Source organism: Leptosomus discolor, chromosome 13 (genome assembly GCF_034619465.1).
Source record: "Leptosomus discolor isolate bLepDis1 chromosome 13, bLepDis1.hap2, whole genome shotgun sequence".
In the NCBI taxonomy this organism is placed as follows: domain Eukaryota; kingdom Metazoa; phylum Chordata; class Aves; order Leptosomiformes; family Leptosomidae; genus Leptosomus; species Leptosomus discolor.
Genome location: NC_141403.1, coordinates 16432996 through 16450528, shown reverse-complemented (window position 1 = coordinate 16450528; position 17533 = coordinate 16432996). Strand labels below are relative to the sequence as shown.

The window sequence follows — 17533 nt, the reverse complement described above, 5'->3', positions numbered from 1 at the left end:
CGGGCGGGCAGCCCCCGGCCACTTCGCACCCCTCTTTCCCTGCCCTTTACGAGCGAAGAGAGGGCGAGGAGGCGAAAACACCCCGCGGGGCGCCAAGTAGGGGAGTCGGGCTGCCCCCTCCCCGCCTGCCCTACTGACTGGAGGGGGGCGAGAGGGGCGCCTCCTACTTTGGCAAACACTTTGGCACTTTGCTGGCTCCGGAGGAGGAAGGGGTGGAAATATGGGGAAAGTTGGAACTTGCCTCGTTACTTTGGCCGGACTTTTGCTGGCGGCGGGAGCGCAGACGTTCACAGGTAAGGAGCCGCCTCGCCTGCCCCGGGGCCCCGCGGGCGGAGGGGAGCGCTGCGATTTCGGAGTCGGTTGGGTTTTTTTGTTTGTTTTTCTTCTTCCTCTCTTTTTTTTTTTTTTTTTTCCTCCCCATCCCTCTGGCGGGACTGACACCTCGGAGCCGCCGCGTACATGGCGGGGGGAGAAGCGTCCGGAGGAGGTGCCGGGATGCCGTTGGGTTTGTGCCCCTGTGCCCTGACGGCGAGGGCGCTGAGGGGCAGGGGCAGAGGCTGGCGGGGCTCGGGCAGCCCCGGGGCAGGAGGGCTGAAGGGACGGGCGGGACTCGGGCTCGCTCCGGCGTTTCTCCGCCGACGACTTCCCGAAAGTTTCCCGCTGCTCCGGTGCGGGAGGCGGAGGGGTTGAGGTGAGCCGCCCCCGCCCGGCGACGGAGCTGGCGACGGGGGACGGAAGCCTTGCGGCGCCCCGCCGCCCTGCCTGCCCGCCGCGCCCCGCCGGTTCCTCCGCGGCCGCCCCCGGAGCTCCCCGCCGTTCGCGCTGCCCGTGGGTGCGGCTGGGAAACGCCGGGAGAGCCGGAGGTGAAGCCCTGGCACCTCGTTTTTTCTCTGCAGCCCCCCAAGTCCTCACCTCGGAGGGCAGGGCAGGGGCTGTCTGCGGGGGGTCAGCATGCACGTCCAGCGAAGAGCCCGGCGAAGTGCTCCATCCCCGGCATTTTTCTGCTCCCCGAAGTCCAAGACCTGCAGATGGTTATCTCGAGTCTTCTCCCTGCACCCCTGTCCTAGTTACATGTTGAAGAAACCCGTGATTTTAGGCAGAAATTTGGATTGTGAAATAGTTCTGTGTGCTTCACTGCAAAGAGTAACTTCAGAATTTTTGTTTGTTTGTTTTGTTCCTAACATGAAGTTAGTGCGACTGTAAAGCACGTTAAATTGAAGACATCTGGTCTTCAGTGCACGCGAAGTGTGTTTTGAACTGGTGGGAAGCAATACTTTAGACTTTCCTTGTTGCTCAGGCTGCAGAATAGTTTATATTTTCTACGTTACATGTTGCTTCTATGCAGCGTTGTAGCTAAACCCAAGTTTTGTGGCTAGGAATTGGTGGTCTGTTTGTAAACTTTTTAAAAAACTATTCTGGTTTTGTGTTAGGTTCCAGGGACCTTTTGTATACGCAGCTGCATTTCCCCTAATTTCTCTCCAGCGTTTTCACCACAGATGAGACGGAAGATCCCTGAGCAGAAGAAGGTTTTGTACTGAGGTGATCTCTAACAATGATGAAATCTTTCCCGAACAGTCATGTTAGGATGAAGCTATGCGCTGCAGTGAATTATGGAACTGAACTCATGTACATTAGCCCTATAACTCATTAATATTGGAAGTCTAGTGTCTGGACTCCAGTGAGAGTTCTTGCTTTATTAGGATAAATCCGTAACTCATTGCTGACCTGTGTGAACTGTCTTACTTCTCGTTTAAAGTTAAGCTGGGGCAACTTCTCCTGGGTATTTAAATGACTTGTGCGTGTGAGATGCTGATGCTGTATTAGGACCAGCCTTTAAGTGCCGATCGTGTTGCTGAAGAACAATCCCACATTAGTGCTAGATTTGTATCTGTTGTATTCATTTCCATTGCTGCACCCTGTGGAAAGAACTGTGATGTAAAACGCGAACAATTCGGAGGTGACCTGTGTGTTCTGTTATTCGGGAGGTGTGATTCCAACCCTTCCCCAGTGCAGAGTCACAGAGGCTGCAATTTACGCGCTTCAGTGACATTGCAAAGGATGTCACGGGATGCAGAATCTGGCCTGCTCTCCCCCTGTGTGTGCATGTGTGTATGTATGTTAAATGGTAAACGTAAAGATTAGTTGTGAAGATGCATGTACAGATATTTTTTTTAATATTGATTCTTGGCACTCAGAACAAAATTGATGAAATTTCCATTTTTGTAGTTTACTGTTTGAAGTGCGTGCTTGGGAGTTGCTTTTGCTTGGGGGAAAAAAATTGCTGTTGCTTTTGTTAAAAGCTTGATGCATCAGTGTCATTGAAATTAAATGACAGAAAAATCCGTCCTTGAGTTGGGTAGTTATCTTTTGTAATAGCTGTCCCTTGTTGCAGATGGGACTTACATGACTAACCTATAAAAAGTTTAAAAACAAACAAAGAAAAAAGCAAAATCAACTCACGTTCTATGCAAAGAATAGCAGTGGGTGTTAAGTAATCTTCGGTATTTATAATTCCATTTTTATTTTTACCCTTTTCTAAAAAGACTGATTAGTTTTACAGAGATTGGTTCTAACATTAGCGTCAGCTATTGTTTTATTTGAGTTTCTTATTTAGAAAATAATCTTACTGAAAGATCAGATCTTGGCTTTTTAAGGCCTGGAAGCTTTCAAGTAATCTTTTGAAAGCAGCTTAACAGTTAATAACAATGAGATTTTCTCTGAGTCCTTAACTAAAGAATTTAAAATTCTTGATTCATCAGTTCAAGAAGCAAATGCTTTCAAGAATTTGAATTGAAGAGATGTTTCTAAAAACATTGTCTTAAACAGACAATGCTGCTTATGGGTTTTTTTAAAGTGGCTGGGATCTTTCTGCAAGAGTATTTTCAGGGTGGTGGTTTTGGGTTTTTTTTTAGTTTCTGAGAAATTGTAGCACACCTTATTTAGCTGGGTTTTGTTAATAATGTTAACAAAAATGTTATTTAATGGGCCCATGCGAGCCCTGAATGCTAACATTACAAAAGTTCCTGAAACAAGGTGTCCTGTGAAATGCCACCTGACTGCACCGTGTTCCTTCTTCCACCTCCTTGGTAGATCATTCAGGCAAGGGAAAGCAATCCATGCCTGTTAGGGATTTAGGTCAAACACAGAGATGTGGAAAGTTAGAAGGGACATTGTAAGCCTAAATATTAGGCCTTATATAAAATGAAGGGTCTGGATGAGATAAGGTCTGTCAAATCCCAAAATGGGGAACTGAAATTGAAGGCAAGGAGATGTGTCATAGAACTCAGAAATTGTGTTTTTGTGACGGCATCATGTCCAGATAGATACAAATTTGCACACAGCCTGAGTTCTGAGATTGGTGCTTCTTGCTTATTATTGGGCTGTTATATTCTTTTCTGCTCTGGAAAGTGACAAGGTTGTATATTAACACGCGCTTTTTATGGTACCGCTTGTAAAAGTTTTACTTTTTCTCTGAGAAGGGATGAGTCTCTCGGAGAGAGAGAGAGAGATGGGTGGAACGATAGACTGACTAAAAGTGCTTGTAGGAGACTATTTATAACAAACTTTGCACCAGGATTACTGGCAATTACGAGAACAACAGGAAGAAAAGTGTGCAAAAATTGAAGATGACTTTTCCTCGTGTCTAGTGAAGGTTTTACATAGAGAATAGTAGTTCTCAAGCTACTTCATGGATTAAAAATACAAGAACTTTCATTCTGAATAGATGTTCTGAATCCATGTATTTCATTGTTCAGTGTAGGCACTCTGAAAACAAGAATCACATTTTCCAAAAACAGTTGTAAGGAAGAAGTTTGACACGCTGAAGTTGAAACTTACTGTGATGATGTTTATGTTTGGTGACTGCAGAGAGGGAAGATGAAAAGAAAGAATATAGGTTAAGTCTTCACAGGTCCTGTCCCAGCTGAAATGAAGCTCCTTGGCAACTGGAGCAATGTATAGATAAAAGTTTCTGGTATAATTAACTGTGTTTAAAGAGCTTTCTCAGAGCATTCAGGTTCTCTGTTCGGAAGTCTTTAACAGATATTCTGATCACTTTACCAGCAATGAGCTCCGAGTGTGGTTACGACTCATTTTAAGGAATTCTGCTTTTGCTTGCATTGCTTATTGCACCTGCTTTCCTTCCTCTGCACCCATCCATTAGGTCTGTATTCCTGCACTTCCTAAGGGAAGTAACATACGCTAGTGAAAATGCAGCTTTGTTAGTGGCTGACATCAACAAAACTGTTCCAGTTAAAGTTCGTAGTGTGGGCTTGGCCTCGCTAAACAGTGAGAGCTGTGGGGGAAGATTCTGAAGGCAAACTTCATGCTGTTAGGTGACTACGTGAATGACTTGTGTTTTACACCCATGAGTATTCGTATTTAAAATATCCCAGCAAATTAATGGAAGTATGTTGAAGAATCTACTTCTAAATATATCTGCCTTTTTTTTTCTTTTTCAAACTTTCGACAGAAATGGATGAAATAAGTGTTCCCCTGTAAATCGGGATATACTTTAGAGTGCTTCAGTTAAAAATGAGAATCTGGGCTTTGGAAGTGGCACAGTGTGTCAAAAAACAAACTGTGTGGTGGGTATGTGGGTTGTTTTTTAAATTAATTTTATTTAGCTATTCTGGTCTTGTTCTGGTGTCAAAAGTTAGTAATGAAACCTCATCAGAAATAAAAAATAAATCCTACAAAATATTACAAGGATGTAATGACACTGGAGAAAAAAATGCTGCGGTGTTTATTTTCTCACGATTTAGCAGTCATCAGAATCCATGAGGAAAACAAATCAGTGTCCTGAAACAATATAGCAGCCTATAATTTATGAAAAAATAATATATTTAGTGCTCACAGAAGTTGCTAGATTGACAGCTAGAGAGACTAAATCCTGAGGCAAATCACAAAATGTGTTAGGATAGAGCGAGTAAGCTTCTGAACTCCATCTCACTAATGTCATTTGAGTCTGACATGAAGAAATGTGGGGATTGTTTATTTTTCACGTGCACTCACTCATACACTGGGATGGTCAGCGAACGTGCCAAACAGCCTAGTTGCCAGTGGCCAGGGCAGTTTTACACGTTACTGCTGAGACAATCGATCTGGTTCACGTTGTTAGATTCAGGTAGGGGAAGACAGGCGCTGTAGACTTGATAGAACAAAGTCCAGTGATGTTGTGTGGTCAGGACCTGTGAGCTGATCCTGTGTTTTGCATGTTGCAACTTTATGCTAAAGGAGAAGCTATTTGAGAGGGGTATCTCTTGTGTTTAAAGTTCATTAGGATGGCTGTCAAACACTTACTTGAGGTAGCTACATCACTGAGTTTTAGAGATGTTTCGCCAGAAAATGACACACATTAAGAACCTTTTTGTGTAAAGAAGTAGTTCTGAAAATTTTCCCAGGAATAAATTTTGTTGATCTGTGAATGCTGAATTATCTGCTCAATTTCTTTAGGAAAAATTGAGAGTGCTCTTTATTTCATTTGATTGTGCTGACAACTTCCAGATCTGTATTTCTGATTTAATGTGTAATGTTATCATTAAACAGGATTTCAAGAAATCAATTTGGAGCGTAGGGTCATATATTTAGAAGGAAAAAAAAAAACGTCTAGCAATAAATTTTACCGTGTCACTTTATTCACCTCACTATGTTCACATGCTTCTTTCTGATTTTTGTAGTGTCTTCATGAGTTTTTGCCTGCTGTGATCTGCTGCTGATCACTAGGTGTAGCTGCATCTCTAAATCCACTTTTCTAAGCATGGAAAGAGGAAGGGCTGTAAACGGGGCTTTATGAGAATGTAGGTGTATTTGGAGCTGGGGAGGTGTGAAAATACGTGATGGATTTTTGTGACCTAGGGAATTTTAATCTATTCGTGGCTTGTTTGCACCAGTTTTATTATAATGCAAATGAACTTTTAATTACTTTTAAAAAGGCTGGTTTCAGTATCAGTGTTAGTATTCAACAGAATGACGAATGAATGCTCTAATATAACCAAAATACATAATAAAATGCATGAAATTACAAAGAAATTGTCAGTGCTTTCGTAGTGGTTTAAATGATAAGGTTATATCTTAACCATCTTGATTGATCCTTGTCTTAAAGAAAATCTTAAGTGTTGTGTGAGTATGTCTTCTCACAACCTATTAAGAAGCTTTCTGTTCCATTCAAAATAATTATTTTCAGAAATGATGTTGCTGTCAGTGGAATTCTGTACAGATTTTGGAACAGTGTGTTGTGTCGGTTTTTAAGCCATGTAACTAATGTTATGTTACAAGGGGGTATAGAGGGTAAATCCCTATATATGCTTTAAAAATGAAGCAAAAACATTTTTGTGCCCTGATTTCTGAGCATAATAACAGTAAAAATAAAGATGTATTTATGCCTCTAACACATATTCATGTTCCTTAGCTGCAGGGAATAGGAAAGAAGTGTCGTGGCCAGAAGTGTCTGGCTCCAAAGTGACCCTTTGCCACACGAGGAGCAATGGTAGGAAACACAGTAATGACCATGTTTGTTCAGACAAAACCATGGCTGTATTAGCAGGAAGGAGTTCTGAAAACAGGTTAGAATTGCCGTGTTTGGGGGGAAAAGATGGGAAGGAAGGTATAACATTTTCTGGAAGAGTGTAAGAGATGAACCTTACTGGAAAAGAAGATGTTCTAGGAAAAAAGCTGAAGTCCTAAAGGCAGCAAACTTACATCTGGAAAACAGAAATGGATTTGTATCTATTCACGTTTTCTTATTTTTGTCATCTTAGTTTTGAACATGCTTGTCTTTAATAATATATTCAAGGCTTGAATGTATCTTCTGACAGCTTTACATAGCAATAGTTGATTATCTTTACACATAAATGATTAAGTGTAATGATGTTAATGAATCTTTAAATTTTTTTCTGTGGAGTGGCATAAACCAAACATTTTGCTTATGAGTGTGTTTGTATCCCGTTCTCTCCCCGCTGTGTAATCTGCTCTGGTTTAGAAAGCAGTAAGTTTTGGTTACAGTAGGGTTTTTTGAGGGGTTCTTTTGTGGTTTTTTGGTTTTTTCGTCTTCAATGTTAAGCTATTGTAAGTGTCTTTTACAGCACTGTTTTGTTAATCACAAGAAATATGGTTTTGCTCTGGAATAAGTAACAGCTAATTACCTCTTTCATCACTTTAGCTTTTCATCTTCTAGGAAAATGAAACAGAGCATCACATGCTTGTATTAGAGCAGGGGGTTTGGTTTATTTGTTTTGTTTGGGGTTGGGTTTTTTTTGACATTTATTTTGGGGACATTTTCAGGAAGATCATGCTTTATTACCTTGAATCCCATTACCTCTCTTATCCCTAACTCTAAAATCAGATATTGTTTAGACTCTTTATTTTTGAAACTAACATACCAGATAAAATACTTTTGTCTACAGCCCTTTGTTTCAATTCTGTAGTGCATAAAGGTGGGCTGGTTAGAACAGTTGTGCTGATGAGATTCTAATGGACGATTGAGGAGTTTGTGCACTTTCATGTGGATGGATAGTGGACCGGTAATGTCTTGAGGTTTTTGTAATGAAGTTGTTCTTACAGGTAAACAAATAGAGTGGCTTTTCACGTCTGTTTTTCTGGTAAATGTAGGCTGAAGTGAGTAAATAATTTCCATCCATGACATGCACTTCTATACTTGTGATTATGCTTGCAATCTATGCACTAGTTAGTATGTCTGTGTCTTAAAAAAGTTGATGAATTATTGCCCTTTAGTAGACTTCTGTGTTTTTCATGGTGTACTCTCAGCAGAGGTGGTTGCAGGGGGGTTGTATTTTTATTTTTTTCCTCCCTTTCTTTTCCCTCTAAGGTCAAACAATTCATTATTTTGGGGAGCTGATGCTTAGTAATTCTACTATGGCTGATAGAGTAATTTATGACCAAAAGATGGTCATTTACATGCACATCTTAAAGTTTTGGTTATGAAGTCTACATAGTTTTGAGGGTATGTAAAAAAAAAAAAAAAAAAAAAAAAAAAAAAAAAAAGCTCTCCAGTTTTGAAGAGAGTCTTACCAGTCTTCTTAAGCAGAAGCTAAGATTTCCCGAAGGGGTTCACATTGTCCTCTACCTGCGTGGAAACTTCCATTTGTCTATCTTCTTCTATTTTCACATTCATGGCCTTTTACTGTTTTAGCAAACAGTTCTGCTAACAGTTGAAAACAAACGTGGAAGTCAATTGCTGTCCCGGTGAACTGCGGTAGGCCCCAGATCAGAGCTAACTGCTGTTTTCTCTGTAGTTGTTTGGTATAGTTGCTGTCTCTTCTTCTATGATTTGTATATTTGATTCATTTGAAAAGAAAAAGTTCATTATTACCGATTCCCTCTTCCATCCTTCTAGTAAATAAAATCACTATGAGAAATCCAGTGTTTCCTAACAACTCTCCAGCTTGTTCAGAGTATGCTCACAGTTGGTAGAAACTTGTGAGGAAATATGTTTGTTTCAAGATTTGACACTGTTTGCATATCTGTATAGGACTATATATAATCTGTTGTAATTACTGTGATGTTTTTATCAACCAGTATAATTCAGGATCAGCAGTGCTCTGATGATTACAATTTTTGGAAGTTATTACTATTTTGATAGCGTAAAATCTCTTTTACTTAACTGTTTTAAGATGTGTCATATAATCTTAACCAGGAGATTATTTTCTCTCAGTGGAACTTTCTGAGGTTGGAGATTTTTCTGGTTCCATGTTGGGATGACATAGCCTAACATGAATCGTACCACTGGAGCACAGCATGGGAGAGACAAATACATATTTTAACTCCTGTTGTAATAGTCTGTTGCTTAGTGAATCAGAACTCCTACGTAGGTGTGGGAGACCTGGATTTAAGTCTGTGCTCTGGCATTTGCTTGTGACACAGGTGAGGATCTTCATAGCCAGGCTTTTCTGTTCTTTTTGTGAGTTTTTGTTTAGTTTTGAGCAGTAGGATTTTTTTTTTTTCATATTTTGGAAAGCTGCTACATTTCCATTAAAAAACCAAAAAGCCGGGGGGAGGGGTGGGTGCAGGGGGAGGGTGACAGTTCAGAACCCCGCAACGTATTTAGAGAAAATCTACTACAGCGGTCACTTGTCACCACCTGTAACTTCAGTTTTCCGTAGAAACTCACGAATGTGCTTAAGTACTGTCACATGTTTCCGAGAGACAGTCAGTTGTGGACATTTCCATAGGACTCTGTGGGGTAGTTCATATGTTAATGACTGAGAATTGCTATAGCCCTATTTCCTTTAATGTTACCTTTTCTGAATTCTGCAGCGTAGATGATTATTTTACAAAGCACTGCGTTCAACACTTTAGTGTAGGCGCTTTACCTAACACATCACTTCAGCTGTTTTTCTTTTTAACTTCTGCAGAGACAGGTATTACTGAAGTAATTTCTCAATTATGTAAGATAAATTGTTGTCCCAGTAGTAATTTTAAGGTGCTGTGCAGTTGATGCCCTCTTTACTGCGTCTGAGAGATGTCACCTTGATTCAGTCCTAGCTTGAGAGAGAACATTTGCAAGCAACGTTCTAAATATGAAAGCAACCTTTTGGGGTTAGGTCTGCGAGTGTCATGTGAAACCAACGAAACCAAAACACAATTAAAGTTAATATTTATTTAAAACCTTAGAGGTTGAAAATGCGAAATGGAAGCCTACTGTATATTGCCAAACATTACTACCTTCTGTTTATAGCGACAGCAAAGCACATGGATTGAAGACCAGACATAAAGTTCATGAGGTGCGTTTTATTTATTTTTACTTTAAGAATGGTTGTTAGAATTGCCTAAATAGATCTAGGCTAGTAAGGGATTTAAGTGGATTAGCCTAGCATTTTCGTTTGGGGATCTGGAAAACACTGGGGTTTGACTGCTTTATTTATTTAAGAGAGTTTGAGACAAGCACACGCCCTTTGGAGCAAATATGCATTGAAATTGTCTAGGGCCCAGGAGCCCAAGACAAGTCGAAATACAGTCTTGACAAACAAAAACTGGCTTCTGCAGCAGCCATAAAGCAACAGCAGATGTGGACTGGGGTTTTTAGACGAATCTTGCAGAAGCTTCAGAGCTGGATCTTTACATGTACAATTGCTTAACAGAGTCAGTTTGTTCACTAGAATCTGTAAGTTCTTTGCATCCTGAATATTAGGGAGTTAAATGTAACCCACGTTAAAAACGTTACATGACCAGGAAAAGGTGTAAACATAAAAAGCCTTAAAACGTTCTTCAAGTTGTAGCGCGGTATCTAGCATAAGATTATCCATGCAGTGAAGTGATACAGAGATAACCTCAGCTACTTCTGGCCTGTTTTCAACCATAGACAAACATACTGCTGTAGTGCTGTGCATGGGGGTTGATTCACTGGCAAAGCTGCTGCTGAATGTGCATTTCAGCCTTGTTCACCTGTACCTTCCTCATATGGTGGGCTTGGAGTCTTGAAGTAAGTGCAGGTGGTAGTTTTGAGTTGGGAGTAGGAATGAAGCCTTAGGTATTGCATATGTTCAGACTGAGAAGTTCAGATAAAGACTGGCTGCGCTTGGTCTGTCTGTATTGCCAAGGTCACTTCAGGAAGGACTGGGGGACATAAATTGTGCATGCATTGTGTGCTGCATTTGAAAGTCTTCCTTTGATTTCTGCAGAGAAACAGATACAGTCTCTGGAAGTCTAAATTCTGATTTTGGAAGATACCTGTTATGACTCAGTGATGAATGGAAATAGAAAGCAGCTGTGGACTCATGCTCTCAGGAACTGCTTTGGAGGTTTTGCTTCCATGCAATGGGTTGCAGTTCAGGCTGCAACATGGAAGCTTGTATTTTGAAAGTTAGTGCTTGCTTGTCAGTTCTGTTGCGTTCATTGCAAAAATGGAGTCAGTTTCTGATGTGTAGCCCGAACTCAAAGACTTTATAATGAAAACTGTCTGTATTTTTGAAGATCTCAGTTGCAAAATGAACGTAAACTCGTGGCTTCCTGAATTGGTCCACAGTGAATCTCCCTCAGTGATGTACTATCTGACAGGCTTGTTTGCTTCAAATGAATGCTCATAGTGGGTGGATCACAGGAGTTCTACAAACCACCGTTTGGGAACCACTGTGAATGAGAAATTGCACTTTTTCCAGAACTCTTTCTGTTAAAAGTCTTCACAAACTGCAGAGTGCTATGCTGGATTTGCAGCAGTGAAAAATTAATTCTGGCTTGTATGCCAGAATTAGATAGATGATGTGTATTCCTGGACCTTTGGGAGCAGAACTGCAAAAAAAATCAGATCTGTATGCTTGAAACTGGCATTGAGCAAGTACGTGACATTCACAACTAGTCCCATACACATGATTTCAGTGCTTGACTCTACACAGTGGTCTAGCAATAAAGGAAAGAATTGGCCATTTATAGTAATCTGCCAGAGCTGTGTACTCCGGAATTTTGTTCAGAGGAAGAAGGAGGGTTCTTACCTGCTCTCGGTTTCATCTAAAATTGTACTTTAGTACTGTCTGTTCCACAGCAAATAACATACATATTTAACAAAGCTGTTAACCACCAGGCCACCTTTAAGAATATATTTCTTACCTGCCACCTCCTGCGCTCTCTCTACCTTCTTTTCTCTATTCATATCTGCTCCTCATCACTGTGTTCCACAAATCACAAATAATTTCTGCCTTCCTCTGCCACCTCTGCTGAGAAGAGAGCTGAGGCTGGAGGATGGTCGCTCTGATGAGAATATTCTGTGGTGCCATGGGCTGCTCTGTTGCCCCTACAGTTTGGAGATCTGTGTGCACATTTTGAGAAAGCCCCCCCAGAGCCTCTGGGGGGGCTATGACAGAAGCCTGGCGATACAATTCCTGACTGCCTGAGTATTATTCATAACAAGTTAGGTTTTTTTGTTGTTGTTGGGTTTTTTTCCGCCTGAGACAAGTAAGAGAAAAATGGTCCCATGCATGGGCTAACATACATGCCAGCAAAGCATGTGCTTATGAGTAAGTCCTGTGAGCAAGTGAAGTGTTAGTTTGTACTGACTGCATTCACACTGAATGCTTGATAGCAACGGCAGGCAGTGCTAGTGGAGAATGAGATACTGTGGCCAGATCTAGATTTCAGACCAGATGGACGTTATTCATAATATTCTTTGGGTGTGAATGGTTTTTACTGGAGTGTGAAGTAAACTGATGAAGATTTTTTGTTTGTTTGTTTTTCAAGCTAAAAAGAATTAGCAATACTGGCACTATTTATACAAACACAAGCTCAAAACCTAAAGATGAATACATTCAGTTTCAGGGCAAACTATGGAAGTAATTACAAAAAGCTCCTGTTCACACAATAATTGCAAGTAAATCAGGTGTTAACGCAAGTCAGCATGAACACACCAGTATCAGCATTTTGTAGAGATGTAGTTACACATATAGTTTTCTGGAAATTGGAACAGCGCTTTTCAGACAGCAGTTGAAATTTTAGTTCCTCGGTAATAAGTGTTTTTTGCCTACTCAGCCTGCCTTTGAAAATTTGTCAGGAATATTTTTTCTGTGTGGACAAAGTGCCATTAAGTAGTATGCAAGAGGTATCAGCTCTTTTCTAAGTCTTTTTGAGCACTGTTTATGGGGAGAAGATGATGCAGCATCTTGTATTACATAAGTCTGCTTCCTTTCTTAATAGATACAGAATAAATGTCTTATGCAAAGACTTAGAAAATGCTTGCTTCTATATTAAAATTCTGCAGTTCAATGTTATATAATATCCATACCTTAGATTAACCTGTGTTTTGTCCATGCTGACATGTTAATTTTGGCCCTTGTTTTTACGTGCTCTTGTAATGCATACAAATGCACATGCAGCATATTCTGTGCTAACAGTCTGTATTTTTACCAGTTAAAATTGTGCTTTAAGATGAGCTTGAAAGTTCCCACTCTCTACTTACTATGCAAATTATTAACGTGGTTCCTACTGATGAAAGGTCAATATATGAGCAGGATAGTGGCCGCGCTCACATCATTCTGTACAATGCAGCGTATGTTCTGTGCAGAAGCTGAAGTGGCCTATTACAGCATTCAAGTTCTCCCTCCCTATTGAGAGCAGAAGATTCCTTCTTAATCCTCACATGGCTGATGCCTCTGCTGGTGTGTTAATAGATAGTCTAATTTGTGAGCTAAATTACTAATTGTATTATGAGTCTAAACCTTATTAAGCCTTTTGTGTAGAATTAGATCACAGAGCTTTGGGAAGCTGAATACCGGTTGGGTTCTGTCTCCTCTCTTTAATGACAGGAGCAAGTTTTACTGGCATCTTCAGAGCTGCGTAGCTCTGAGACTGCAACTGATTTCTTTTGCAGCCTTCTGCGGTATCGACAGAATCGTAACTTTGAAAGGCAGGGTGATTTTGAGAGTAGTTGAAGATTTTCAAGCAGGGTCTCGGTTATCTGAAAGCAGTAGGATTCTGTGTTCAGCTGGGGTGAGGCCATGATTTGGACTATAAAAGGGTTACCCTGATCTTGTGTACACACACTGTGTGGAGGTTCAGCTGCGTGGGAATTGCTAAAATTGTGCAAAAGCTTTAAAATGGCTGCGGTTATATAACATGATAATGAGTTTGGTAGAGGTATATTCCTGTAAGAGTTCAGGTAGATGAACTCTTAACTTCAACAAAACACTTGAGTTAGGTTTTTATTTCCCAAGATGTTCACTACCCACCTAGTGATGGGGGGATACTTCCCTTATTGCTCAGCATTGCTGCTAGATTTCATGAGCACTCCTCATCTATTTCTGTGCAAATCTGGCTGGGTCAGCTGAGTCTGGTTTCAGAGGTGGTTCATGCTCCCCACTCTGACTTTGTGCTGGAATCAGCCTGCTAATGCAGCCTGGTTGGAGATGGAGCTGATTGCCTCCAGCGGCAAATCGGTGGGTCTTAATGGATTTTGACATCACTTGCACTAAATTTTTATGTTGATGTAGAAGATGGCTGTGAACTATTGTGCCTTTGATACAGGAGTATTGCACCCATAGTAGTTCATTTTCTTTAAGAGAAAATATTCACAGCTACTCCATCTATTTTCCTGTGTGTACACAAGGTAGAATTGCGATGGTATCAAGTTTTACTCTGTACACTTCATACGCAACAGCACTCTAACTGTTGTGAGAAACTATTCTTATTTTACACCTGAAGCTGTTAGGGGCCTGTGTATACTTAATGGCTTTGCTTTTTACTGTTGTAGATTAATGCCATTTGAAGTGCATGGACAATAAATGAAAATAATGGGATCTATAGCTAGTGTCATATCATCTTATATTTTTAAAGAGCTTTTTCTATTTCTACGTCGCATTTAGGAATATACTTTGTAGAGTACATTAATAAAAAATTCGGTGCGTGTCTTGAGAGAGAAAATTCATAGGCTTCTGCATTGTTCTGTTCAATGTGCATTGGTTCTCTCAGCCTACACGCTGTGTATTTATTATGTTACTGAGAGTGGAGCAGCCAAAAGTCATTGCCAAGAGCTAATTGTCTTCAGGTGTGTCTGTAGAAGCCTGTATTTGTTAAGGGTTTCTGTGTAGCTCCCAAATTGATGATCGTGCTTATTAAAGTATTTTGGTAGGTGAATAGTTTTTGAGAGAGTTTTTGTACGTTTTACAAAAAACATTCTAGCATGTACTTATTCAAATGCAGTATATCTTGAGACCAAAGCTTAAGAGCACTACATTCCAAATTTCTGCAGAAGGGGGTAATCATGCTGAAACTCACAGTTTACCTTATCTACTTTTTGGTAACCAATGCAGCTTGCACTGGCTTAGATTTGCAGATGAAATAATTTTGGTATCCGGGAATGATAGAACTTCAGAGCTTTTTCAGTACTTAGTCAGAGGTGTGGCTGGGAATGTAATGGTTGTACCAAAGAGAATAATGGAGGTCATTGGGGCACATACTTTGTTAGAAAGGCTGAACTAATGTTATAAACCTTGCAGGCCTGACCTGATGTCCTGGGAGGGACTAAAGCAATATGCTGTGTATGTATTAAAAAAGGCAAGTGAATTACTGTGTGCCCATCCTGAGAGCTCTAGTCACTTGTAAGAAAGGATTTCACACCCCCCCTTGTGCCCCTGGCCTTGCTTTCTGTCAGGTAAAGCACTGGTGGAATTTATCCAGGAAACTGGTTATCTTGCTGTTCCCTTATGTTGCCACTGGTTTGAAGGCTGAGCAGGCAGATGCTGTTTCTGATTGACTTACGTGTGTATTATCAGGAAAGGATAGACTGGGCTGCCAAGACCCTCTATATCCACATCCCTGCCCACTTATTGTCCTTTACTCCATCTCTAGACTCTGTGCTTAAAAAGTACTTTATGAAGTGTGTCTTTCTACTTTGATTTTTTTAAATAGTCTTGGTAATTTTATTAGTCTGACCTTGATTGGTTTAATTTATTTGTGGGGTTTGTTTGGTTTTGTTTTTTCCCTTGTGATGAGAAGTGGTAACTAAACATTGGTAGCATTGCTATGGTTTTTTTCTTTGTATTCTTTGTGTACAAGAGGCCAGGTTCCCACAGAAAATGGGAAAAGCAAATTAGAAGAGTCAGTGTTATTTCTTATCACTGTTAAGTACAAGTGTCTTACTGGAGGTATAGTACAACAGAAAACAGAGCATTGAATCATGCTTTGTAACTTTCAGGGGTGGTAGCACTGTTTATAGCAGCTTCCTTTTCAACTGCAACTACTGATTTCAACAAATGATTAAATGGCCTGTTAATTTCTCTTGGACAACTTCTGTGCTCAAATGTATTGTTACACTATTCCTGGGTATCACTGGTCTCCATTTGGACATTGAGCTGTTGACTACAACTCTTTGAGTGTGACCATCCAGCCAATTCCTTATCCACCAAGTGGTCCATCCGTCAGATCCATGTCTCTCCAACTTAGAGACAAGGATGTCATGTGGGACAGTGTCAAATGCTTTGCACAAGTCCAGGTATACCTGCTCCAGCATGGTCTTACCCATGGCAGCAGTCCCTCCAGGTGCATACCTGCTCTGTTGTGGGTTTATCTGTGGCCACATACTTTGAGGTGCTCTAGCACGACCTCACACACAGCCACTGATGCTTCAAGGTGTACCTGTTGCAGCAAGGACTTATCCGCAGCCACAGATGCTTCAGTGTGTATCTTCTCTAGTGTAGACTTATTTTTGGGCCACAGTCCCTTCAGACATATACCTGCTGTGGCACAGACGTAACCACGGCCACAGACGCTTCGAGATGTACCTGCTCTGGCATGGGCTTATCCATGGCCCCAGATGCTTTGGGGTGTCCTGCTGCCGTGTGGACTCATCCACAGGTCACAGTCCTTTCGACTGGAGTTCACACTGGAGTTCCAGCCTGTGCAGTACAGCAGCGATGCCCTGGCCATCAGCCAGCCCAGGCACGTGGCCATTGCTGTTACCAGAATGTTCCTGGGCACAGCAGAGTAAGATGATCAGCAGTATGGCAAGTAGCAAAAGCAAAAAGCAGCCACTAACGAGCCCTGGATTCTGATACACAGTAAGACGAGCAAGCCCCATGGCAAGCACAGAAGCCTGCGGATTAACAGCTGAACAGCAGTAACAGCTATAAACTTGATTTAGCACATTCCAATCAAATCTGTTGTTACCTTGAACCCTTCGAGCCCCGTGTTGGGCACCAAAAAGGACTGTTGTGGTTTAACCCCAGCTGGCAGCTCAGCCCCACCCAGTTGCTCACTCACTCCCCCCACAATGAGATGGGGGAGAGAATTGGAAGAGTAAAAGTGAGAAAACTCGTGGGTTGAGATAAAGACAGGTTTAACAGGTAAACAATGGCATAACAGTGATTCAAGTCAGGAATGAATAGTTGGGGCTTTGAATTAAGTTATGTGGGTTTTTTTTTTTTTCCCCCTGTAAATAAAGTTTTGTGATTATGAGGGAGGGGATGGGAGGATAGTTGTGTGATAACTACCTGCTTTACAGTGCTAATTATGGTATATATTACATATTAATAGGGAACTTTCTGTTGCCACAGGCAGAATCTCCCAGTGGGAGGTACAGGAGAAAGCTGTTTCAGAAGCAGAGCGCGATGGAGAAACCTGGCTCTGCTCTTGTGCATGGCAGCATGGGATTTGGTATTGTTCATGGAAGCTGGGAGGGCTGCTCTGACAAACCTTGAAGCATTGCATCTTTGCCATAGAAGCAGCTAGTGCTGTACTGGCTCGGAGGGAACTGAGCTTTGAATTAGGGAATTTGTTCTAGAAGTTTTCCAGGGATTACTACCACTGTCACTGTGTGAAATGTAGGGACAGTTTGTGCATGGACATGAAGCTTTATAAAAGCATTGCAAACTAAGAGCTTTTCAAGGTACATTTAGTTGCAGTGCTTTTCTGCTTAGACTTGCTTATGGTCTCCTATATTGCATTTATGCTGTGGGAGTTTGAGAGCTGTGGCCTTGGTGTTTATTCCTAAAGGAAGGAACACTCGTGTATTTAAAGCAAAAAAAAAAAAGAAGGAAGAAAAAAGCATAACTGTGTGGTTGTTATGTTAAATGAATTTTAAAGCTGGTGAGAAGAG

General features: G+C 41.1%; 1 protein-coding gene across 1 annotated transcript in view; it reads left to right on the top strand.

Annotated features, from left to right (window-relative positions):
* Positions 1-220: 220 nt before the first annotated feature.
* PTPRM (protein tyrosine phosphatase receptor type M) overlaps positions 221-17533 on the top strand; it is a 475520-nt gene continuing 458207 nt past the window's right edge. Inside the window, exon 1 of the mRNA XM_086472548.1 lies at positions 221-293. Within this exon, the coding sequence (XP_086328674.1) occupies positions 221-293 (73 nt within the window). The remainder of the gene's footprint in view (positions 294-17533) is intronic.